Below are 26,232 nucleotides of genomic sequence, written 5' to 3'. Positions count from 1 at the left end.
GCTAGGCGAGACGGAAGCGCTGGGCGCTGACAGGGGGCAGCGGAACCTCGTTTGGGTTGTGTATAAAACGGGTTTTGATGGAGCGGCGCAATTCTGTAGCCTTTAGCGGAAATAAACCCGTCGAAACCACAGCATACAGTATGTCAGATGCATGGTGAAGAATGGTGTTTCTACCCAGTTCCTTTGGAGGCTAAATGGATGTTTGCTTCGTGCCTCAGCCCGCCGGGGTGTGGAGCCGGCTGCTCGCATTCAGGCTTTGTCAAGAGGCTTGCTGCAGAGACAGGAAGGAACATCCTCTTCTTGCAAGCCCAGTCACGTCAGCAGTGCTTATCCCAGGTTGTGTTACTGGCTTTTAAGTTACTGACTGCGTGTCAGGAGTTAAGCACTGAGTTTGGGTGTTTGAAAAATATGTGTTTAGATAATCTGCTCGAAATGTCGTATTTGTTACCTGTTCAGTTGTGGTTTATCTCACACTTGAGTAAGCTTATACTGGATAGTATGTGTTAATAGAAAACCTCATCAGACGTTCTTCAGACTATTAGTGAAGCCAAGCCCAGAGGATTTGGAGGCAGATTTTGGTTTTGATTCTATCACTTAATTTCTGCAGTAATTATGGTGGTCGTCATGTTCATAGCATTAAGTCACATGTTATTTGGACACCTCATGAGTGCCTGTTTATCTTCAGGGACCTTCCCATTAATGATAGTGATGTCTTGCCATCATGGGATTCAACAAGTTAATCTTACATTAACAAATGCTTCTGGAAGGGAAGACACCAGGGAAAGTAAGAACTAGCACGGGGAGACAGAATAATTGTTTTTAGATTTAGGTATGCTACCCAATGTAAGCTTTGCTACTCCTAGGTGGTAGAAGCAGAGGTTGTAATGTATAAATTTTCTTCTTTGTAGTTGTGTCAGAATAACACACATGTGCCCCTCTCAAACCACTCTATTTATGGCTGGTTTTTACTTTTAAGGCACTGATATGTAATGCTTGTTTAAATTTATCTCCAGCAAAATTATTAGGAAATATCAAAAGTGTTATTTTAAAGGAGAAAAAAAAAACCAAAAGGTTAAGTGGTTTATTGAGCATTACCCAGCAAGTTGCCTGAAGAACTAAAAGCAGTCTTCATGTGTTTAGCTTTGTCCTTGGACTGTACACATGCCCAAGGGAATACAAAGGTAACATGGAGAAGGAGGCAGGTTTTCTGCCAGCATTTTTTTAAACTACATTGTTATCAGTAATCCCTCTTTTGTGAACATGATTCCGAGAGTTTAGTCTGGTTTATTATTGTGGAAACTGCCTGTACACTGTATTTCCTTATTACTCTAGATATGAATCTATGTGTACATTAAGAGAAAATCAAAAACATGAGGGGAAAAAGTCCATTCTAAAAAGGCTGAGAACTACTTCCATTGCATATTCTGGAATTTCATCAGGACAAATGCTGAAAATTGTGCAGGTAGTGATTAAATGCTCAGGAAAAAAGGTCGTAAGGTGTTGAGTGTATTTCAAAGATACTGAGACCACTTAATTATATCATGCACGAACCTTCTTGAAGGCAAAATATTAGCCAAGCTAGAAAAGGCATAAAAAGAATCAAGGCTGAGGACTTCAGCTATACTATATTGGTTAGAGAACGGGGAGCTGGGGTTTTGCCTTTAGGGGTTTTTTATGTGAAAGTAATCAGCTGTTGGAACAAATAACTCTGAGAAGCAGGAGATTTTTCATTTTCAAATGAAGTCCAGGTGCTTCTGGAAGATATATGCTAATCAAACTCAAGTCAGTGAGCTTGACTGTAACAAGGGTGTTGTGGTTTAAGTCCAGCCAGTAACTCAGAGCCACGCAGCTGGTCGCTCACTCCCCCCTCCCCCCGTTTTCCCCCTCATGCTCCCAGAGGAATGGGGAGGAGAATCAAAAGAATGTAAATCCCACAGGTTGAGATAAGAACAGTCCAGTAACTAAGGTATAATACAAAACCACTACTGCTACCACCAATAATAATAATGATAAGGGAAATAACAAGGGGAGGGAATATAAAACTGAAAGGGGAAAAGGAAAAAAAACCCCAATAAACACAAGTGATGCACAATGCAATTGCTCACCACCTGCCGACCGATACCCAGCCCAACCCGAGCAGCGATCTGGGCCTTCCGGGTAACTCCCCCCAGTTTATATGCTGGGCATGAAGTGCTGTGGTATGGAATACCCCTTTGGCTAGCTTGGGTCAGGTGTCCTGTCTCTGCTTCCTCCCAGCTTCCTGTGCCCCTCCTCACTGGCAGAGCATGAGACTGAGAAGTCCTTGGTTGGAGTAAAATTACTTAGCAACAACTCAAAACATCGGTGTGTTATCAGCGTTGTTCTCAGGCTGAAGTCAAAAACACAGCACTGCACCAGCTACTAAGAAGGAGAAAAATAACTGCTACAGCTGAACCCAGGACAAAGGGTAATGAAATTACACAGCAGATCAGGACAGATTATGTGATGACTATATCAGGATAGGTTGTCTGAAGACCCTGAACTGAGAATCCTCATAGCTCTCACTAATCAAGATTGTATTGCAAGTGAAATGGTAATAAATGATTGACAATGTCATAAGCTCTAGCTTCTGCAGAAAGATGAAAATGCAACTGAAAAGTTAATGGTCTAAATCTTTATCCAGTGCTAACAGGACTGGTAATTTATACCAGCTGAGAAGCTAGGCTTACATGCAAGGCGATTTATTAAATGCCATAGCTACTTGTAGCTCTTGAAAGTATTCATTAGCCAATACACATCTACCCAAAGTTGTGATTCATCTGGAGATACTCACTGGCAAATTGTAGATACAATTTTAACTCCATTTGCAACAGCACAAATAGCTGACAGACTTCCACACCAGGAGCTTTCAGCACAACATATTCAACTGATAAGGCAAGGAAGGGTATGTCAAAGGCTACAAGAAAGTAGGGACATGCTGGCATAAGTAATGACAGTGGAGAGAGTGTGTGAGGAGATTGGGAAGAAATCAGGATGAGGGAGGAGCATGAAAACATAATGGAAGGGAAGGAAGGGATGAGGCAGTCTCCAGTGACTGGTAAGATGAATAGTGCCTATATGATAGGACCTGTGCGGGGCAGTACCCAAGCATCTAAGGAACCAAAGAATCACCAGGCTTAAAAAATTGGAAACTAGAACCTTGTTTTTCATTCTGTTTTTTCAGAAGTTGAGCCTTACTAGTTTGGAAAAGAGAACAATTGTGTATAATGTATTTATCCAAGATAAAATATATCTGCTGCAACACATAAAGAAGCTACTAGGCAAGACTACCTGCAAGCATTATCCTCAGCCAGATGCAATCATAAAACAAAGTCAAGATAATATTAACAAGGAATTATCTTGAGAACTGTTAATAATTCAGAAGGCTAATAAAGCAGCATGCCATTTCTAAGAATATTCATGAAGGTCTGTAGGAGTAAATCAAAAAAGATTTCTTCTGCAGTTACAATGTTTGGCTGACTGCCCAGGCAGCTAAATAGTTCCTACAAGGGATAAGAAATACCTAGTTACAGAAAACATGATAGAGATGAAGCTAAAACTAAAAAGGAGGAAACTAGACAGAAAGGAAACATCTGTTTGGTCTTGGACCCAACGTGCGGGTGCCACAGCTGAGAAAACCTCCACTCACTTTAGCTGATTTTTCCCCCAAAAAAATACATAGCAAATTTAGCCCCCTATAAGACAGTAGACTTTTCCCTCTCTCCCCTCTGGAGGAAAAGTGAAGACCTGGCTGCTTAGCAGCTGCCGTTGGATCTGACAAACACACTGGGGTGCCATTTTTCTGCCTGTAATATACCTTGTTCTCCCTGCAAGCAGCAAAGCCAGGCTCTGCAGAGGGGACACAGCACGCACAGAAAAGGTGGTGGAAAGAAGGGCTTTGCAGGCAGGGCTGGGATTGAGTACGGGCCCTGGAGGTGTCCCTGGGCTGCGACCATGCCTGTGTAGCACAGACACGCACATCTACGCGCACACCAGTGCCTTCTGCTGCGTCCTAGCTTCCCACCCTCACCTGAAGACATACAGCCCGTGGTGTCCCTGGTGGCAAAAGCTTCCTTGCACTCCTCCTTCTCACCATCCTGCTGATCCTCTATGTGATTCTCTATTATGTTTGTAGGGATAGGAATATGTCTGAGTGCAAGCAAGCTATGCTAGGAGGCTGGAGCCAGTGCCAAGCCCAGGGCTGACAGGTACTGGGTGCCAAGGGGATGTGTTTGTGTGCATGTGTATGATGTACCCAGAGAGACTGCTGTCTCAACTGCCTGGTCTTGCAGCTGGCAACTCTTAATTGGTGAGGTTTTTACTCAGAGCCAAATTAAATGGTTTTGTTTCCTTCTGCCTGACTGGTAAGTTTCTTTAAGTGGCTTTTAACTTGCTCAGATAGTAGTGGTTTGTTTTGGGTTTTTTTTAAGATAGTTTATTTGCATCTAGTAAGTTTTATACAGTATGGTAACTTCCATTTGCTGGACTGCTGTGGGATTTCAGACCCAAGAGAGACAGTGCAAATTTTGACAGTTTGAGATGTGACTAATGCAGGATGTGTTCATTTTGGCTGTGCCTTGTAAAATGAGAACCAAAATGACATGATATGCAGACAGAAGAATGATGTCACCTCCATCCAGCAGTTTCACCTTCAGATAGATCTAATAACAAAGAAATTAATATTATTTGTTTTCCCAATCTCAGCAATTAATCCCCAAGTTCCTTCACAATGTGATCCAAAAGTTTATAGTACTACAAGAAAACAGCTGATGTTTTATAGTAAAAGCTTTGTATTAGAATAGGTAATGAGAAAACAGCAATACCTTTGACCCCTTGATAAGTCAATCAATCTGCCTTTCAATTCTAACTTCATTCCTTTGAGATTTAGGATGATGTTTGCCCTTTTTTTTGGCTCACAGAATATACCATATTAAAAGAGAGACATTTTTGTATTGTTATATCCTTGTTTTTTACCCCTTAAATTTGGTGTTGAAGATGTGATTTTCAATAACCTGTTGCTATGTCTTTAGCTATGATTAAATTCCTGTTAAACCTATGGTTAAGCTCAGGTGACATACTTTTGTACTGTTACCTCAGGAAAGCTAGGCTAAATTTTTGGCTTGAAATCAAGTAACTGGCAATGGGGATTTTAGGAGCTTTCTTAGATCTTTTGGTGCTCTCTCTTTCTTGGTTGTTGTGGCTAGATACTGCACTTGTGAGGGTGATGTTGAGGAGAATTGAGCAGTGAAGAAAAGCCAACTTGTCTGAACTTAAAGACTTACAAGATTTCTCTTGAGTTTAAATTGTATGGTAATTTGAGGGTGGGAGGTGGAATATAGAGAGGTGATAAAACCGGTGGCAAGTCATCTGCTTACTGTTAAGACTTCCTGTCTACTGCTGCTTGAAACTTGAACCCTAGGAATTGAACTGAATCCCCAGAGACAGTTTATGTTGGAGACCAAACAGACATTTTGTTTTCATTCCATGTGTCTAGTTCTACAGACTAGTTCAGAAAGTCATGTATAGTGTCTGTTTTATAGTCACAGCTATTACTGCTTCCATAAGCCATCTGTCTGTATGCTTATTCTGCTTACAAAACATAAACCAGCAGGTTCCCTATCCTTAGCTGGCCAAAGTTAAGTGAAGGAAACAAAACCCGCATCAGCCTTCTAATTTGTCAAGCTTGCTTTTCTGTTGACAGTCAGCCTTGACTCCTTTCTAACATTCCTTATAATTCACGTATCCTGTTTGCTTTACAGACTTCTCAAAGTGTCACTCTTAGATGACTGGAATACAGTAACATTTAAAGAGAGGACATCAGTTCAGTAATAACTGACTTATGTAGCTGACAGCATAGCCATGAACTGTTTCTAAGATCATCTTTGATGGTTTATGACAATACATCAAGTTGTTTATAAAAACAAATATCCAGATTTGAAAATCCCCATTTGTATTTCTGTCGATTTTACTGTAGGCCTTACTGTTAACATGTATTCACAGAATAAACAGATTGACTGGTAATTGATAAAGAAGAGATCACTCAATCTATTATAAATCTTTAAACCAAGCCTGTAATTTTGCACAGTTAATACCAATAATGATCTAATATCTACACAGATGTTATTGTCATTGGCATTGCTTGCAGCTGCTTAGTTTTGAAATCAGGGCCTTCAGTTTCAACCAAGATTTCAATAAGGTCTGTAAGAATATTGTTTGGTGTCCTATTTAGGAAGTTAGTTTAAGGGCAAAGGCTTTAAATCATTCTATTTGCATCTGTCTATTGGATGTTGTGCCCCTAAATTAATATCCTCCAGCATGAAATGCATTTGTAGAATTATCGTAGTTCAGCAAGTTGCTGCTTATATTAATGCCAACTAGGATTGTGATGTGAAGCAAATTATACTACTAAAACACTATTTATCTCATAAGCTGTTCTGACAGTGGGATCCTAGAAAATGATAGAAAATTGCCAAATAGCTGTTGTGCATAACCATTTAAGGAAGTTCCATAAACTTCTCAGTGGAGATAGGATTTTGCGAGAACAAGGAAGTGACCTGTTCAGAAAGACAGCCACTGAGAAATATTTAACTCCAAGAGACAAAGGCTGTTTAAGAGAGCTCCAGCCAAATAGAAAACTGAATAAAGTAGATTTTTGCTATCGGAAGATGTTGGAGATGCTACCAACCTTAAAACCGTAAGAACAACTTGCAAGTCTCCTAGGCCAAGGAGGCCCTCCTCTCCTACCAGATCAGTGCTGTGGGTGCCATAGCTAAAATATCTGCCAGTGTCATGAGTGTTTAGAATTATGGATACTTTCAAAGACATCTCAATTGTCATTGAAGCACCATGGTTTTCTCTTCTTGTGTTTCTAACTCCTGCACATGTGCATTGTGGTCTCTAGAGCACTGAGATTTCACTAGATAGTGACTAACAAACTACCCCCACAGTAGCTTTGTGCTTTATGGTGATTGAAGTGGGAGCCAAATATGGCTTTTGCAAAAATCAGTGGTGGTGGTATCCTTATTGACTCCAATGAAGTCAATGTGAGGTCTGTTTTATATTAACTGGAGGACACAGGTCAACCCGACCCAGGTTTAGATGTCTTTAATTTGACCAATGTGCTGTATTCAACAAGTATTTTAGGCAACGTTTTCTTCATTAATTAAAAGTAAACAGATCGAGGAACTAGTGAGATTTGATTTTTGTTTCCTTTAGTGGCTTTTCAAACACTCTCACTGCATGACTTCTTCATTGATATTCCTGTCACATCCCTTGGAGAGTTTTGGGTTTTTAGTTGCTATTAAACTTTGTCTGTTCACATTAGCACAGTGCTGATTTTCATATTTTCTTTCAGCTCACACTTTGTTCTTGTTTAATTGCCAAAAGTAATAGTCATCCATATTCTAAACACAACTAACCAAAGTGCAGTTTTTCTGCCATGCAGTAGGTTATGACTAGAATTTGCCAAATTTTTTTTTAAAGAGCAAAACAGCACATTTCTGTGCTATTTTTTAAATTTTTCATGTCTTTCATTACCAAAAAATGTATCTGCAGCAGAAATGTCCTTATATAGACGGAAAAGAGAATGTTTAATTTGCAGTATTTTTGAATAAGGAATTGTATACATTTACAATTGAAAAAATGCATTAAGTAGCTTATATAATAGAAATATAGCATCTCTTTGGCTTACCTTTAAATGTTGCATTTAATACAGTAAACTACGACTGACTGTATAGGCAGAATATATGATACAAAATTCCCATGGCTTTGCTATAAAATTCATTATGAGGTTGACTAATACCATCCCCTTAGTCCAACACAAAGTAGCTTCATTCTGTAATTTGTGCTGTTATAATTGAAAAATACAGAGTTGTTTAACATGAGGTTTCTAAGTAATTTAAAAACTGCAGTACAATTCTGCTTGTGTTTTCTCTAGATCTGCTATGATTTTTATCACAGAATCCTAGAATGGTTTGGCTTGGAAGGGACCTTAAAGACCATCTGGTTCCAACCCCCCTCCCTGCCAGGAGCAAGGACACTTCCACAAAGGACGACTAAGTAAGAGGACAGCATGAGGTGATTTATCTTCTCTGGGTTTTCAGCTTTACATCAGTCTATAGGGCATTTGTTTTTTAATGTGTATTGTAGTGAACATGTGTATATCTTACAAGAAAACCAAAATGTAAGTATTTTAAAGCACTGGTATTCTCACACAGCCTAGCTGTTGCAAAGGGGTCTTCAATGATGTGATCGCATGCTGGTTTTCCCCACAGGATTCCTGCAGTGAGTTGCGGTTGTCTAGTGAAGCATCGCCTTGTGCATACTTTTGTTCTTGAACGTGAAAGGTGTCCTGTGAAGGAGTCCAGGAATTTCAGGAAGAGAAAGAATGTTCTCCTTTTGGGAAGCTGAATGTTACCCTGAGTACAAGACAGGCTTCACAGGTCATTTTTTCTCACTTTGTATTCCTTACCCGCTGGGTATCTGTGTTTGAGATCCTGGGACCTAGTCCACTCACACCTAGGGTAGTGGTGATGAGGAGTTATGCCCATTCAAACCTGTATTGCAGGGCTTTGTAACAACAAAAAGTTTGGAAAATCAGGTTCTAGATGGATGAAATAAGTAACCACAATTTTGGGTTCTATATGGGCAAAATAGATGACCACAATTTGGGCCATAATCTGTTTGTCTCCCATTTCCCCCTGTTCTTGAATTCCATCCTTTTATCAAAGGGATGAAGTCTCTTTACTGAAGAAGCAAACACTTCTGTGCTCAGAGTATTGAAGTAGCATGGAAGCTTAGCCTCTAGTTGCCTCCACACTCACCAGCCTGCTAGTTTCCAAAGGCAAACAGGAGCACTGCCCATGAGGCAGCAGTGCAGAAGGGCTAACCAGATCACAACTGTTCCCTCCTTAGCAGCTTGATTCTCTGCCTCCCTTGTGATTGCCTGGAGCAGCAGAAAATTTTGCTCAGCTGAGCCTGAGTTTCTGCTGAGCATGTGCAAAGTGATTTCTATTTATTTATTTTTAAAAAAGGCTTATAATATTGTCATGTCCATGAAAGTTGACAGCTAGGTCAATACTTATGTTTGGTTGCTGATGCTTATAAAGTTATAATTTATGTTCAGTTTCACCTTTTAAGACCTGCAGGGGCTTTGTCTTTATTTTACTGCCCTGGTTTTCCTGTTAATTTCTGATGTGTTTGGGAGTTTTCATATCCTGCTGCTCCCCACTGTCATTATGGCTACTTCTTCCCAGCAAATCTGGGGAATCCATAGCTTATTGCTGCTAAAGCATTTCAAAGTAAAGGTGGTTCATGAGTTTCATTTTTGTGGCTTAACATGGTACATGTGAAAGTCCTTTACATAAAAAGCGATCAGAGATATTACAAACAAGAACACATTTGTCCCTTTGTGGTTTTTACTTGAACCTTTTAGACCATAGAATACTATTGACAAATTACAGGAAAAAGAATGTTTGGAAAGACCATAGTTTAAGCTGTTCATCAAACAGCTCCTGCGAACACCTTTGAGTCTCATTGACTCAAGGGAAAATTATAGTATCCAGAAAGGACTAGTTACCTTGCTGAAGTGTCATGCTTAAAAGCACTGAGTAAGCTCAGGATGGAGCCTTTGGGATCCAGTACACTGAGAGCTATTATGGTAGGAGATTGAGGTGGCAGGTTAGAGAAATTAATCTTTGAGCTTTGTCTTCTTTTATACTAACAAAATAATTTAGTGTAGAATTTTAGTAACCAGATGCAAGCTATTCCATCCTGCAGTCATACTCAGGGTAGTACCAATTCCTGAATACATTGTTGATTATATCTTGATCTGGTACGTATTGAATTGGGAGAGAGATTTCTGTGGAAATGTGGTTCTCAAGAATTTTTCTTTTGGTGGACCAGAAAGCCTGCTGCAGTGCTTGGTGTGTACTGGAGTCATATCTGGCATGCTGATGGGGTACTTCTGGAGGTATAGGCCATTTTCAGCACATGAAGCAGTGTTACTCATGGGTACCTGTAGATCAGCATAATGGTCTTGTGAATCAGAATTTGGAAACTACTGGCATAGTAGCTGCTGTGTACGTAGTAAACTCAGAGCAGTGCAAGAAACGTCCACAGTGGCTGTGATGAAAAATGTTTTTGTAGTTCTGAATCTTCTGCCTCACAGATCTGTTCTCTAATGTGAACTGTGAAGAAATGAGATAGCAGAGAAAGGAAGAATTTGATCTTATCAAAGACATTGTTACCCATTATTACAGTTGCTAGTTCTATGTCTCGGTCTTGCTACTGTTCTGTTTTAGTCAAGCATGATAAAAAGTGTCATTAAAAGAATCCTAAAAAGTAGCAAGTCCTTGCTAATTTCTAAAAGGCTTTATTGTAACCTTGAGCAATTTTTAATTCTGCCTTGCTCTGCCTAATTACAGATCTCTGCTTATCCTCCCCTATGCTCCCACCTTCATGACACTTCCTTTGCACCTCACAGTTTGCATGTATATGGGAGGCAGGTTCTGTGTCTTCACAGGAATCACTCCTCACTTGCTTTGTAAGTAGAATGACATTACAGAAAACATCACCTTAGTCAGAGCGAAGCAGTCATGTACTTTGGTGTCCTTGTCAAATTACTAACTGCAAGGTTTTAATGTTTGAAATGGTGAGTTGCTTAACAGAAGAAGGTGACCTCCCTGTTAGCAATACCTGAATACTGATGAGGTTATTCACTTCCCCTCTAAGGTAGTGGTAGCAAGGGGAATAGAGGGTCAGTGTCATGGTTTAACCCCAGTCAGCAACTAAGTACTGCATAGCTACTCCCTCGCTCCCCTCCCCCACCTCAAACCCCAGTGAGATGGGGAGGAGAATCAGAAAAAGCTAAAACCTGTGGGTTGAGATAAGAACAGCTTAATGATGGAAACAAACAATAATAATAATAATAATGATAATAATGGGGAAAAGAGAGGAATAAAACTCCAGAAACACAAGTGATGCACAATACAATTGCTCACCACTCACTGGCCGATGCCCAGCCTGTCCCGGAGCAGCAGTTGGTGCCTTTCAGCCAACTCTCCCAGTTTCTATACTGGGCATGATATGCTGGGGTATGGAATATGCCTTTGGCTAGTTCAGGTCAGCTGTCCTGGCTGTGTGCCTCCTTACTGGCACCATGTGGGAAACTGAAAAGCCCTTGATTTAGAGTAAGCACTACTGAGTAACAACTAAAACATCAGTGTGTTATCAGCATTGTTCTCACACTAAATTCAAACCATAGCACTGTACCAGCTACTAGGAAGAAAATTATCTCCATCCCAGCCAAAACCAGGACAATCAGTTAGATTTCACTATGAACAATAAATGGGGGTCAGATTATTTTGGGTATTTTTTAACAAATGTACTTTGTAATTACACTGAGGATGCCATCCAAATTACCCTCTAAAATCTGCAGCAACTATTAATCCAGAATAGCAAACAAGATTTTGTAAATGTTTAAATAATGGACCAGTCCTTGCCAGCTACCCACATTAAAGAATTGAGTAGTATTACACGACACTTTGTTTACACAGGCTTTCCTGTTTGCAGCCCTTCTCTCTTTATTATACTTCTTGTGTAACTTGAGAAATTGCCTATGTCAGCGCTTTTGTCCATGAAAGTTATTTCATAGGGGCAATGCTGCAATGTGCTTGCCTGCCCTTACTAACCACTTGGGACAGCATGACTTCTTTGAACATTACCTGAATTGTAGGTACATTTCCTGGAATGGATGCAGGGAGGGTCAGGAAGAACTGCAGTTCCTCAATCCACCCATCTCTGGCCAGCACATCAGAGACGGAGCTGGTAGCATCTAATTTGCCACATTTATAAGCCAAACAGGAAATGGGAGAAACGGTGACTGAGGTGTGCCTTTGATTCATTGCTTTTGGTGGTGGTAACAGAACCTGCCTTACCTATTGCTCTGAAGTCAGTCTGAATAGTATCTTAGAAACAGCTCTGATACTACATGTGCTTGTGAAAAATCACTGTGAGATTTCTAACCTATGGCTTGGGGGAGAGAGAGCACGCTGCAGTGAGCAGATCTGCAAGACTCTCTTCAGCCAGGGAGAAATGACTGTATATGAAATGAAGGCTTATAATGAGTATTTTTGGATTAGGAATGTATTATCTAAGGCCTACAATGTATTTTCTAGTACATAGACTAGAAGGATAGACTACAATGCAAGACTTAGACTGCAAGGACAGACTACAATGGTTTCTTATCTTTTATCATAAGAATCTTAAACTGAATATCTGTGCAGATGCCTCTGATATGATGTTTTTAGCTTATCCTTGAGTGCTGATGTTCAGAGATGACTTAAAAGGATGTTTGCTTTGGTTCTGAAAGTAGAGCTATGGGATCTTTGAAAGATAAAAATGCTGTTTAGAGATTTATCAACATTATGTCTCAGCAATTCAGGCAGCTCCATGTTTGGTACAGGCATTTCACTACCTCACTATATGTGCCAGAGAAGGCTACAGATAGTAATGTAGGTGTTAACATTTGTAACAGGCCTCTCTCACTTTCTTCATAGCAACTTGTACAGAAATAAATTTCATCAGTCCATAAAAAAAAAAAACAAAACAGAAAACAGTATTTTTTTGACAAAAATCAGTATAGAGTTAAATAAATTTGCCAATCAGAAGCTTCCTGTAGTGATTATTTTCTATAATGCGTGAGAAAAAAAATGATAATCTATTTGTGATTAGTTATATTGATTCATTGAGAACAGCATTGCTCTTTGAGAGTTTGAGTGAACTGATAACAGTGACCAACCATTTGTTTGCTAAAACCTGCTTTCTTGGAATTACTGAGTGATGCAGAAAAATTCCTTGGACTTGCTAATGCATCTAACATGGTATGTGCCATTGCTGTTTTGAGCTAAATGAAACTGCTGGTGAAATCCCTGCGGGACATGTGCAAGGACAGGTTACCTTTGTGAAGAATCAAGACATCCTTCCAAGGCAGAGCTCAACACCTGGGTTATGTTATATTGTTTGATCATATTCACTTAGTCTTTAACTTCCTTGTCAGAGAACATAAAAAGCTGCAAATCTAATGTTAGTTTTAATTCCTGTCTTGGAAGCTATTCCTTGGCATGTTGTTGTCTTCCATCCAACAGAGGAGGATCAAAGCCATTTTACAGCATAGGGAAACAGCAGAGAAAGGCAAGTTGATCACATGCTTTGTAAAGCAAAATAAAAATACTTCTCTGATACTTGCATTAATTTCTTTATAACTTATTCCTTAGAGACTGACTTGAGAGACTGTTACCTATTAGTTTTTTGGGTCTTGGTTCAAGAAGTTTGAACACTAAAATACGTTTTCCAAATGAAACTGATGAAATCCTTCCTTAAACAATAAGTGTACGTGTGGAAACTTTATTGGAAAGCATCCACAGGTATGAAAGTACTACTTTATAAGATCTACTATGGGCCTGGTAGTAATTTCTTACAGAGTTGCATTAATAGGATTTTCCCCACTAAACATATTGCTGTCCTCAATTTTTATCATGTCTTAAAGTGTGTCTGTCATAGAAAATAACTGTTTTTAAGATATTTAGCTGTTATGTTGGTGGCCTACCAACATCTACATAACTAGATCTACATAACTAACACTTGCTGCAAGCACTACTGTAGACCCCCAAACTTTCAGGATATGCCTCTGCGTATTGCTAAGCTATCAAATTGTCAGATTTGATACTCCGGTAGGTGGAGGAGGCTGACACTCTTATGAATAGTACTTCTAGCAGAATGGCTAAAGAGTTTTGAATAAGGTATCTCCACTTTAGGCAGGTTTTAGGTTTACTCTTTCCTCTTACACTCCTGACTCATCACACCCAATACAGCAGTGGTTTAGTTCAGGAGCTGAATGACAAGCAGCCCAGACATCCGGGGTGGAGTGGACATCTGAGCTGTGAGACCAGTTTGTCAAAGACAGACTATTAGGGCTGTGATTTCAGTGTCTGCAGTCATTCACCTGGCACCATCTCAGTTTACTTTTTAGCATCAGAACTTGTGTGCTGTTTGAAAAAGATCTTTTCCTGTGTAATTTGTTCATCTAGTGGACTGAACTTAAGATGATTGCTGAATACTCATGTTAGGCAAACCAGGAGATCCATATCAAGTACCACTTAACATATTTGTATTTGAGAGGCAAGTCTTAATGGTAATTAAATGCATATGCAACAGCAAAATAATTATTTGGCTTTTCCATAGAAAGGTTTTGATCTTTAATCATGGAAGAGATAAAAGACATTGCTGGTATTCCTGTACAAAATAAACTCAGCTGGTAACCATCTAGATGCCTCCCAATCTGCAACTTTAAGGTTACTGAAATCCAAGATAGTATAATAAAGCTGCTATAAAGACTTATTATAGTCACAAGACTATAAAAGAATTACAAGTATGCACCTATGTAGTCTTAAACATTTAACAAGCAGGTAAAATGATGACAAATATACCAATATTGTAAATAAACAGCCAACTTACCACTCACTTGCATGCAAAAACCACTGTGGCAGCGGTACCTGTGACAGCATGTGGATTTTTCTTTTTTAGCAGGTGTTAGGTGCTCCTTCGACTACAAATGGCAGATTAACCGTGAAATGCACTGGCAAATATCAATGTCTTTAGGAACAGATTATTAAATAAAAAAACCCTCAAACCCCTCAAAACAACTAGGGAAAAAGCCTCCATTTACAAAAAAGCAATGCATCTCTAATGGAACATATAATTTTATGCTTTCTGTCCTTCAGGATTTGTATTGGCTGCTCTTTCTTATCAAAATTAAAATGTTGGCAGCATGAGTTCAAGGACGGAAATGCCCTAATTCATCACTTTTTTTATACTGAGGACTAGCATATGGAAAGCAAATCGATAGCTGAGTGTGAAAAGTTCAGACAGCAGAGCCTGCCTCATCAGAGGCTGGCAGGTAGGTGGATTAGTCCTTCTGTGCTGCTGTGATTGTGCAAATTGTGGTATTTCTGCAACTGTGAAATTATCTGCGCTGAGAGAAATTGCAGTAGCAACAGTCTTACTGTCCAGACTTTCCTAGAGGCTCCTACCCAAAATGTTATTCAATGGGAATATAAAGATTTTGAAGGCCTGTCTGGGATTTCTGCATACCTTATCGCTTACTCAGAAGCAGAGCTCTAGATTTACCAGATGCAATTAATTCACAGCATGTCCTATGCATAAATAGCACAAAGCGCAAACAAAACTTCATGCCTTTTGAGATGTTGGACATATTTCAGAGGGCTGGAGCACCTCTGCTATGGAGACAGGCTGAGGGAGCTGGACTTGTTCAGCCTGGAGAAGAGAAGGCTCCAGGGAGACCTTAGGGCAGCTGCCAGTGCCTAAAGGGGACCTATAAGTATGCTGGAGAGGGGCTTTTTACAAGGGCATGTTGTGATAGGACAAAGAGGAATGGCTTTAAGCTGAAAGAGGGGTCTTCCACCTGGTCTAGAGGAAGGTGTCCTTGCCCATGGCAGGAGGTCAGAACTAGATTGTCTTTAAGGTCCTTTCCAACCCAAACCATCCTATGACGCTATGATATTATGGGAGGGGACAACATGCAGATTTTCAGTCTGCTAAAGCCAAGACTGGTCTTTGAAGGATTGGTCAAAGTGATCAGAACTTCTCAGTCCTCTTCTGGCCCTCTAAGTCTGGTGCAACATCTGAGTTGTGAAAAAGAGGTTACATGTCTTGAAAGTAGGGCATGGCCTGCCATGTGCCACAAAGGAGAAGGCCTGGAGAGGAGTCAGAGGTTGAGTGGCCCAGCTGATACTCTGGTCTCACAAATGGTGAGTCACAGGGAAAACTCTGGTACCAGAGACCTGCATGTGATACAGAATGTATGTTCTCATCATCAGCCTACAGGAACCTGGCCTTGGTACATCTCGAGACAACTCTGGAAATAGTGTTTGTTTAAAGAACAAAAGTAAGCATTAACTGGTTGTAGAACCGATTAACAAATAGGATTAAAGTAAAGTACGATTCTGAACACTAAACCTTTATTTCCTCATTCCCCAATGCTATTTGCCTAAGAGACAGGAAATTGTCAGGATGCCCGCAGTATCCCTTTCCGCGGGAGCTGTTGGTGGAAGCGCCCACAGCCCCTGGGAGGCACAGACGTGGCTGAAAGCGCTACGAGAGCGCCCGCACACCCGCCCTGCGCGTTCCCCTGCCCGGCTTCCGCTGCCCCCTTCGCCTGCCGCCGGGGGCTCTGCGCGGGGCCGCGGCGCCGCCGTGCGCGAACGGAGGGGATCAGCCTCCGCCCGGCGCGCCGCGGGGTTAAGGCCCGGCAGCGGGGCGGCACCGGCGGCTGAGTTGGGGCGGGGCCGGTCCCTCCCCTCGTAGTCCTGGAGCGGGCGTGCCCGCCCCACCGCTTTTCGAGGACATGGCGGCTGTTGCTAGGCTTTGGTTCTGGTTCTGCCTGCTGGGGCTGCCCCGCGGTGCCTTCGCGTTTGCCCCGGAGGCGGCGGCGACCCGTTGGCTCCGCACCCGCGGGGCGGCGGCGGGGCCCGGAGGTGCGGTTGGGCCCGGGTGGGGCTCGTTGTCGCAGGAGGGGAGGGCCGGGGCGCAGGGGGAACCGGCTGCACCCGGAGCTGCCCCGGGTGTGCGGGGAGCGGGACCCGGCCCCGGGAGCTTCGTGCCTGCGCTCGGCACGCTGCTCCCACAGGGCAGGGTGCTCCCACAGCTAGCTCTGCCGCTTGCTCGGTCATCGGTTTCGAACCGCTGCCTTCAGCAGCCTGTCCCCTGTTTGAACCGTAATTCAGCTGGCCGCCTCAGGAGGGCGGCTTTGAAAACAGATACGTAATTACTTGTTAAAAAAAAAAAAAAGTTTTCTGTTTATGTGTTTGAAGCAGGGTTACGTAGCGGAACAGGGTCTGAGTTTAGCCTGTTTCTTAACGCCCCTCCTAAAGGTTGCAGGGTACAGTATTCAGGAGCAGGTAGAGCTATAAAATACCTCTTTACTTCATACCACTTTTCTGAAGGCATCTCAAGAAAATACCGTGGGAAGAAGCAATGAAATAGGGAAGTGAAAACCACTTTAGTTCTGTTTAGGCCAAGTAAGAATTCCTATATGTGGGAGGAACTAATCCCAGTATTTACATTTCTTTACAAAAATAATAGATTTTGTTGCTACGTTTATTTATTTATGTACATTTATTTATTTACTTATTGGAAGTATGTGTTAGGGATAAAAACTGATCAAGAAATATGCATAAAGTAGCCTCTACTTCCTGGAGCGTAAGCTAATACATCCCTAATTCTGTTTCCTCATAGATGGCATGAATGTCCTGTTCATAGTTGTGGATGATCTGCGTCCTGTTTTGGGCTGTTATGGAGATAAGCTGGTGAAATCTCCAAACATTGATCAGCTTGCTTCTCACAGTGTTGTGTTCAGCAATGCGTATGCACAGGTGAGGTAAATAAATAAAGAGTGTCCCCTCTATGCAAAGTAATTGCTGTTTTTATCACAGTAGGTGTTAGGCAGACCACTGGAAGTAGCAAGTATTTATTAACCTTAAGTATTTCCACTAGAAAATAAATAGTTGGGCTGAACTGTACTGTATGAACCCATCTTTACTAAGGTGAGAAAAATGAAAACAGGCATTTGAACGATGATATATGTGTAGCCCTTGGAGGAGTATAATGTCACTCAACCATTTTCACTGTTAGCAGCAAAGTGCTGCATGAAAATGCTAGTTTACTAAATTAGAATTCTTTCTCTTCACCCCCCCCTACTGTTTATAAAAGATTATTTTTTGCTTTTTAATCTGGTCTTTTGAGGAAATTTATAGACTTTAATGGAGGGGCAGCTTGTGTGGTAAGCTTCACTCCTAAATACAGGACTCAAAATCTCACCGACTGCTCTTTACTTGAATACTTTATGTAGGATGCCTACATTCCCAACTATATCTCTGCTGAGAAATTAGAAGTTTGAGTCTAATTCTTGCTGGGAATTAGGACTTTAAAGCAGTAACTCTTGGCTCTTGCCAATCTGAAATAGAATTGGTGAGGCCTTTGGACCATAACCAGGACCTTCTGTACGTTTATCCTTCTCATTATTCTTAAGGCTGCCCAGATCAACTAGACTTTGGGCTTTATCAGTACAGTCCATCTGCCACTTCTACTTAATCCTGTGTGTGAGCTAATAGATTTCAGAAGCACTGTCTTCAGTGCAACCTGACTTTTTCTATTTTTGTGCTACTAGCTGCGTAGCCAAAGGTTTTAGTGCTTAGGAATTGGTTATTTGAGGAAAAATTATAGATGGGTAAATGTGTATCTTGCTAAAAGCTTGCAATTAGAAGTTGATATACTTAACAAGGATGCTGTTTATTCCACCTTGAAGTGATATGAAACACTTTCACTGCAGTTCCTGAGCCTTCGGTGTTTTGCCCAGCTGTGCCTAAGGCAGTTCATGCATGTGTTCTGCTTGTTTGTCCCGAATTGATTCTCTCTTTGGCTGGCTCTCTTCTCAGCAAGCCGTGTGTGCTCCCAGTAGAGTGTCGTTTCTTACTGGACGCAGACCTGACAGTACCCGACTGTATGATTTCTACTCCTACTGGAGAGTGCATGCAGGAAACTATTCCACGATGCCACAGTATTTCAAGGAAAACGGCTATGTGACCCTATCTGTGGGGAAAGTTTTTCATCCTGGTATGGTTTGACTTGTCATCTGCTTAACATAGACATACCTAACGTATATTCTCACAAACAGACTTTACGTATAAGTATCAACTGTGTGATTCTTGTCTATATTGACATCCTAAATTATAATCATGAGCCAGATTGTACAATGGTTGTAGGTTGTCTTCAGATCTTCATTTTAAATCTTAAGGAATTAGAGATGAATATGCTAGATGACTTATCTAATTACTATCTTCACATCTTCTCTAGGGATTGTGAGAATAAATATCTAACACTGTGTCTGGGAGTTAGGTATCTACTGAAGCTGAAATTACTGAACAGTCTCATTTTGTTCTGCATATACATGTTTCATGATTCACAGTAGGTTGTCTGTCTGGATCAGGAGATATAGACTGGATGACTAATACTTCAAATTAAATAGGAAATCAGTTCACTAGTTAAAAAGCAGTAACACTACTGAGTTGAAAAATACTGTAATAGTGACCCTCTTTTTGGTAGTACTTCTAAACTAAACTTGTGTGGTTATATGAATTTTCAGTTGATATTAAAACTAATTAAGGGTGTACATGAAGACTGTTACTAACCCTGGTGATTTTTTGGTGTATTTTTGTTGCTGTTCCCTGAAGTAAGGTTCCTCAAGAGGCTTGAGATACGTTTTACTGAGGAGGGAGAATTTCAGGGGAAAAATGTTTGTCTTAAAGTTTTTGACTTTTATTTATTGGCTTTCTTTTTCTCAGTTATCAAAGGTCATTTGAAATGTTTCTTCATTTAGCATATTAAAAAAAAAAACCCACCCCACCTGAAACCAAGTTAAATTTGTGTTTGAGCTCTTTCTGTTTCAGTGAATTGTTAGAACATTTCTAATGCGTTTACGCTTCTCAGGGATTTCATCCAATTACAGTGATGATTATCCACACAGTTGGTCTGTTCCACCATTTCATCCTTCAACTGAAAAGTATGAAAATGATAAGGTAAGGGTGATTTCTGGGACCTTAGCACAGAAGGGTTTTCAGGATATAACCAAGTTCTTTGTGTCAAGCAGAAGCTTTACTCCGGGTTTTGGGACGGCAACCTTGTGTGGGGAAACAACTAGCCAGTTTGATGCTTTGTTTCTTAGTCTTCCAAAATAAGGCCTATCTCTTCAGCTGTGTGTCATCTTAATTCACGTGCCCATCCTAAATTAGTATTTGGAAACTGAAGTTACTGAGATGTAAAAATCTCAGTAAGAGATTTACTTACATCTTGCAAGTAAATCTTGCAAGAAAGAGTAATCTTAATTTGTGTCTAGGGCATGAATTCCTTTATTTGAGAAGTGCAGTTGTCAATTTCCACGCTAGTCTTGCTCTGCTTAGTAAGTGACAAAACATTGTCAATAGGCTTGGTGAACTTAATTCAGTAAAGAGCTCAGGGCTGAGCAGGTGGAGGTCATAATTAAAATAATCTTTAAATAATCTCAAACTTTATAATCTGACTTAGTTTTCTAGAATGTTTGTTACTCTTAAGTGTGGCCCAAAATAATCTGATTTGTTTATGCAAACATTGCAGTGGCATCATGTGCTGGAGTCCATATACTGCAAAGCTCGTTGCTCCAGCCATGAGGCTACAGACAGCATTGGTGATGCTTTGTTCTTGGATGTACTGCTGAAAAAGACCGATTTTAATAACAGCTTGCATCCATGGCATATTTTGTGTTTATTATTAGCAACTCTCCCAAGCACCCTGCTGAGGCCACTTTTTCCTGGCAACCAGTTAGTCTAATTTACCATCCTTCACTGATTATACATCAGCCACTGCTGGTATTTGCTCAGAAACAAAGTCAGTAGCTTCCAGGCAGCTTTCTATGAGCTCTTGGGAGTAGGAGAAGGAGTAAAAATGCATGTACATAGAGTAACCAAATTCTGTCTTCTTGTCAGTAGGTTAGAGATTCCATTCAGCATAGGAGCTGTGTGTTTTCCCATATGTTTACGTTTAATCTTCTGCCCAGCTTCTGAGAGGATTCTGCTTTTCCATAGGCGTGGAAATTGCATTCTTCAACTCCTGAAGCTGTCTGCTCAGTTATCCATGTACTCGGCACCTTTAGTGTTCATAGAAATGGTGAAATTCCTTTTTGTATCCAATATACAGACTTTGGTTGGTAGAAGTATTGAGAAACAAATTGGTTTGAAAGTTACAGAACAGAGGATTTCTTCTTTGCTTTTACAGAAATGAAGTTACTTAACTAATTATTTAATTTTTATTTTTAAAGACTTGTAGGGGAAAAGATGGAAAACTTTATGCTAATTTGGTGTGCCCAGTGGATGTGACAGAAATGCCCAGTGGTACTCTGCCTGATATTCAGAGCACTGAAGAGGCCATACGCTTAATAAATGTTATGAAAACCAACAAGCAAAAATTCTTCCTGGCTGTCGGTTACCACAAACCACACATCCCACTGAGGTACCCACAGGTGAGGAAACTGGAGCCTGCAGGAAGAGATCTTAGACAAGCATCGCTTTTGCTTTTCAAAGCTGTTTCCACAAATGCTTTATTGCTATTGTTTCTGGAAAGCAAGCTGAAAACCAACCTTGATTTGGTGTCACTTTAGTAATTGCCTGTGGTGCATTTCAGAATGTTTAATGAGAATGAGTTGTGACCACAGCCAAAAGCCAGGCTTCTACCACCATAATAATGACTGCTATTTCATGGAAATAGTGTTCAGCTTGAGGGAGTATGACATAATGAGGCCTTACAAGGTCTTGTACTCCACTCCCTGTTTGAGTTGGTGGCAGAACTCTTACTCATTTCAGATAAAGTGATATTGGACCTTTTATTTTAGTGTTGCTTTGAGATAGAGTAGGCTGGTTTAGGTACTTACTGAGTATTTTTCAGGAGTTGCTTGGGGCTCACTAACATAATATCGCTGCCTTTTACACTCTGGGGGAGTGAAGCTTTATAAACTACGAATATTCAAGGCCATGCAAGGGGAAATGGTTGCTGCTTTACAACACAAAGTTTACAGTAGACCTGAGAAGTGAGGGCAGTCTTTATGTATGTTTGTATTGTAAAGGAATTTCTCAAGTTATACCCCTTCGAAAACATCACCTTAGCCCCAGATCCCTGGGTGCCTGAGAAACTACCTTCTGTGGCGTACAACCCCTGGATGGATATCAGACAGAGGGATGATGTGGAAGCATTAAATGTTAGTTTCCCTTATGGACCACTTCCAGATGACTTCCAGGTAAGCTGTCGCTATAGCGCACTGAAGTCAAACTGCCTTAACTTGACCAAATGCAAAGAAGCAGTCAACTGCTCTTAGATTCCAGGTATTTGGCAACTGACGGTTGCAAATACAAATTCCCTGCCTTGCATACTGTCACCCCTGGCTTTGTAGCCAAACCTTCATTATAACTGCAGTCAGGCTGGTGGGGGCAGGGAGGAATAGATCAGCCATCAGCTGGTGATAGTAGAATGTGCTCCTGGTTTGCAGATAAGGGAGTGTATGTAGCAACTCCAATGTTGTGTTTGTTTTAATTATCTGAATCTCTTCAGCTGTTTCAAGCCACCACTCAATTTATTTTCTTTTGCAAGATCTTTCCAGTGCTTATTCCAAAATAAGGAGCACTGGCTGGACCCTGAGAGAAGCAGAACTAATTGGTGTGGAACATCTTGCTTAAAAGAACTTCTGGGAGGCAGATAGAATTTTCTAACTGACATTAGTCAGGCTACAAATGCATAAAACACTGAAGCTTTACCAGTAAAATCCTTCAGTTCCTTTACTTACAGAGCCACCCACTGGTTCTTCTATGTGTGTGTCTCAGGAAGAGCTAACTTTTTTTTCTCTCTCCCCTGTTTTCTGAACTTGCAGCGGCAGATTCGTCAGAGTTATTATGCAGCAGTTTCTTACCTGGATACGCAAGTTGGCCAGCTCTTGAATGCTTTGGATGATGCAGGGCTCTCAAATAGCACGATAGTGGTTTTTACTGCTGATCATGGTAAGCATTTAAGTCTCTGCAGCTCACTGTTAGTAACTTAATCGTGCAACTCAGTGCTGGCATATTAATTGAGTGTGTGTTTATATAATGTACAGCAAGGCTGTCATACCTTGTGTATCTGGCTAGTCTGCTTCTAATTACATGGACTGACACAGGTTTCGGTGGCTGCTCCGTTCTGTCCTTCTGCAGGCACCTCTCTATAATCAGGTTGAGCTAGTGAGTGATGAGACTGTCTGCCAGGATGCTGAGTTGAGTTTGCTGTATTCCCACCTCCTGCCTGAGGAGTTACTTGTGCTGGGAACAGTGCTGTGAAAGGATAGCAACAGCTCCTCCCCCCTTACAATTTGTAGAGAGCCATCTGGTACAGTGGGTGACAGGCTTTCTCATTAACTGCTGAAGTGTGTTTTCTTGCACTTGTCATTGCCACTTGAAGAGCATCTAAAACTGCTAGCAAGATGGCTCCTCATAATTGAGGTCTCACACACTCTGGATCTTGGTGGTAAAAGGATAAATCTGAATCATGGGACAGATACCTCAAGCATTTAATGTTTGTTTCAATACTCTCAATATTCATTAAAATATCCCTCCCCCCCCTTTAATTGGGAGATGGCTTAATTGACTTTAAACTGTTAGGGTATGGCTTAACTAAATCAATTTAAAGTCACATAGTTAGTTAATTTGTGTTGATTTCTGTGAGCATGTGTGTATAAACAAGCCTTTGAGTTGTAGAACAGCAGGTACTAAAGTGACTCTAGATCCTCCTTCTGACTTGTCCCTTCGACTTGGACTTTCCGTTGTGAAGTGAATTCCTCTTCCTTGCTGGGGTTAGCTGTAAACAGCTGGTGTTTCCAGTACCGTGGCTAGCAAAGTGATCCAAAAATATCATGTGTTAACAGCTGTCATAGAGCTCCTTTGTCTTCCCCCAAAATGAAGTTGGCAATAAATCTGCCTGGAAGGAAGTCACATTGGCATCTCTTTCAAGAGGAAGAGAAGAGTTGAAAGAGATTTGATCTCTATTGCTTCCTCAGGGGTAACATCATGATATGGCAATCTGGCATAGATAGCAGCCTTGGCTCTGAGGGATGTTCAGTTACAGTGTTAACAGGAGTATTGGAGAGCTGGCAGCTGCCCAAAACTTCAATTTGAGTGCCTTGTGGAGTTGATCTGGAGACTCTTGCAGGCATTGCGACACACCCCTCCTCTTTTCTGTTGCTTTAATGCCAATTTCCTAATTTTAATCTAGAGTAGGGGAAATAAGGAAAGGTGTAATTATTTCATTAATAAAAAAAGTATCAAGTTGTAAGATTTAGGTGGCTGTTGAAATAGTTTTCACATTAGAGAGAAACCTTGTTACATTTAAATATAGATTGTTGTTTGCCTTTTAATGTCACTTTGAGAACAAATTAGTGCCCTCAACAGCCAGAGTCAATTTAGAGTGAAAAATGACTAGAAAATTACAACCCAGTATCTGTAAATTGTATTCTTTGTCATCTAGGATGGTCTCTGGGAGAACATGGCGAATGGGCAAAATACAGCAATTTTGATGTTGCCACCCGTGTGCCACTGATGTTTTACGTACCAGGAATGACAACGTCCCCTGTTAGTCGAGGAGAGAGCATGTTCCCCTACCTCGACCCTTTTAGCCATATTTTAGGCTTGGTACCACAAGGTAATATTTCCAGCATTTATTTTTTTGTTTGCAGTGGGTATGTGTAAAGGAGATGTGGTGAAGTAATGATGCTTTGCCTACAGGCAGCTTGAGTCAGTGTCAGTACAGGCATCCTTGGACACAGACTTTTGCTTTGGTTAGATCTGTTTTAGTGGAAACAGCTAGATGTCTGTGTTAACACAGCAAGCAATTTATTTTTGTGTAGAGTAGATGCCTAAAAGGATGCTTGACCTATCTTTTGTAGTGGTGGCTGCTGTCTTTCCAACAGTGATTAGTAAATGTTCTCTGTGTAGCATCTGTACTTAAAATAGCAGCATTGGAAACTTTTGATGGAGGCATTCTTTGTGTTAAACGTCGTGACATTGGAATTTGCTATGTCTTGCTGAAGAGTGTTTTAAGTGAAGAATATTGTCTTGAAGGCTGCACGTTTGAGAAACAAGTGCAAAAATTTTCTCATTAAAAATACATCATAAATGTCTAGACTAGCATCTTCAGAGCTAACTGCCACCCTTTAATTGCCTTCACTTTTTTACCCCACAAATCCAGTACAAAGTACTTCCAATAAAACACCAACTTAATTATCAGAATTAGTTTCTAAAATGTTCAGCTTGTGTCTATCAAACCATCATGTTCTATAACTTGTATTTTTCTCTTTTCTCTAGGGCAAAGCAAAAAAGTGGTTGAACTTGTGTCCCTGTTTTCAACACTTGCTGAACTGGCTGGCCTGCAAGTTCCTCCTGTGTGCCCTGAGGCTTCATTTCATGTTTCACTGTGCACTGAGGGGTCGAGCATTGTCCGGTATTTTAATGCCTCTGAAGAGAAGGTGAAGGAAGAGAAGGATGGGTGTGATGACACTTGCAGGTGTTTTAATGAAGAAACTGTTGCTTTTAGCCAGTATCCCCGGCCTGCAGACACTCCTCAGTGGAACTCTGACAAGCCAAAGCTGAAAGACATCAGAATCATGGGCTATTCCATGCGTACTATTGACTACAGGTATACTGTGTGGGTTCGGTTTAATCCTAACAACTTCAGTGCTGACTTTGAGGATGTCCATGCAGGAGAGTTGTACATGGTGGAGACTGATCCAAACCAGGATTATAACATCTATAACAATACCTCACATGCTTGGTTTTTAAAAAAAATTCTTGGCTTCCTTAAGCACTAGTTCAGAAACTTCTTGCAGCTGAAGTAACACTTACTTTTTTTTGCATAAAACCTTTCTGTTGTACAGAAAACACTTGGATTGAATTAAAATCCTGAAAACATTAGCTATTGGCTTTCTTTCGTTACATCCTTTATTACATTGAAGTAGTCAGAGTGAACTTCTGCAGTTGTGTTTTCAAACGCAAGCTCTTAATGCTTCTGAAAAAGCCACACAGGGTATCCAGGCCCATACTGTGAAACATCTCTGTGGTCTTCTGTAGTGACTCTAGAATTAAAATTCATTATCTGTGCTGAAACTGGTGGTATGAAACATGGAAAAAGAGAACCTTCCGTGTTTGAAAGGCTGTGCAGAAAATGTGTGTCAGTAAACAGGTCCTGTCCATTTTACCTAGGAGTAAAATGTCCACCTTGGGGCTGGAGTGGCCAAAGAGACATTTGATAGCGGTGAAGGGCTGAGGTGTCTGCTGCCATCGGCCTTGCCTCTGACTACAGCTAAAAGAGAAACTTTATGTATTTCATTCAAAATTATTGTAAATAAGAGCTTTTATTTGGAGATTCATGCTTATACAGGAGGGGATCTGAATTTATAATTAATGTATGTGAAATGAGTGCTTTCAACACTGAAATGCTGAAAAAGACTGAGGGGTTAAGGTAATACCTGTATGCTCTTCTGTGGTTTTTCATGAGGTTTGGTCCTGTGAGGCCACATAAATGATAAGAGATGATATA

The 26,232-nt window shown here is 40.8% G+C and overlaps 1 protein-coding gene across 3 annotated transcripts; it reads left to right on the top strand.

The window, feature by feature from the left end:
- The first annotated feature begins 20 nt into the window (after nt 1-20).
- IDS (iduronate 2-sulfatase) lies at nt 21-25,607 on the top strand. Of its 3 annotated transcripts, none has more exons than XM_030497076.1 (11): nt 21-336; nt 7,955-8,076; nt 8,292-8,459; nt 17,332-17,468; nt 18,531-18,708; nt 19,582-19,670; nt 20,945-21,145; nt 21,746-21,916; nt 22,544-22,670; nt 24,166-24,339; nt 25,002-25,607. In XM_030497076.1, exons 3-11 carry the CDS (start codon nt 8,405-8,407, stop codon nt 25,502-25,504), a joined length of 1,635 nt encoding a protein of 544 aa, XP_030352936.1. In that variant the 5' UTR covers nt 21-336; nt 7,955-8,076; nt 8,292-8,404; the 3' UTR covers nt 25,505-25,607. The 3 variants fall into 3 exon arrangements, with proteins under 3 accessions (XP_030352936.1, XP_030352935.1, XP_030352934.1); XM_030497075.1 differs by having other exon boundaries at nt 7,955-8,094; XM_030497074.1 differs by lacking the exons at nt 21-336; nt 7,955-8,076; nt 8,292-8,459 and adding an exon at nt 16,409-16,571.
- Nucleotides 25,608-26,232: the final 625 nt, after the last annotated feature.

This window comes from Strigops habroptila, chromosome 9, assembly GCF_004027225.2.
Source record: "Strigops habroptila isolate Jane chromosome 9, bStrHab1.2.pri, whole genome shotgun sequence".
NCBI classification, from domain to species: domain Eukaryota; kingdom Metazoa; phylum Chordata; class Aves; order Psittaciformes; family Psittacidae; genus Strigops; species Strigops habroptila.
The sequence above is the reverse complement of the archived record's forward strand: the minus strand, read 5'-3'. Positions and strand labels throughout refer to the sequence as shown.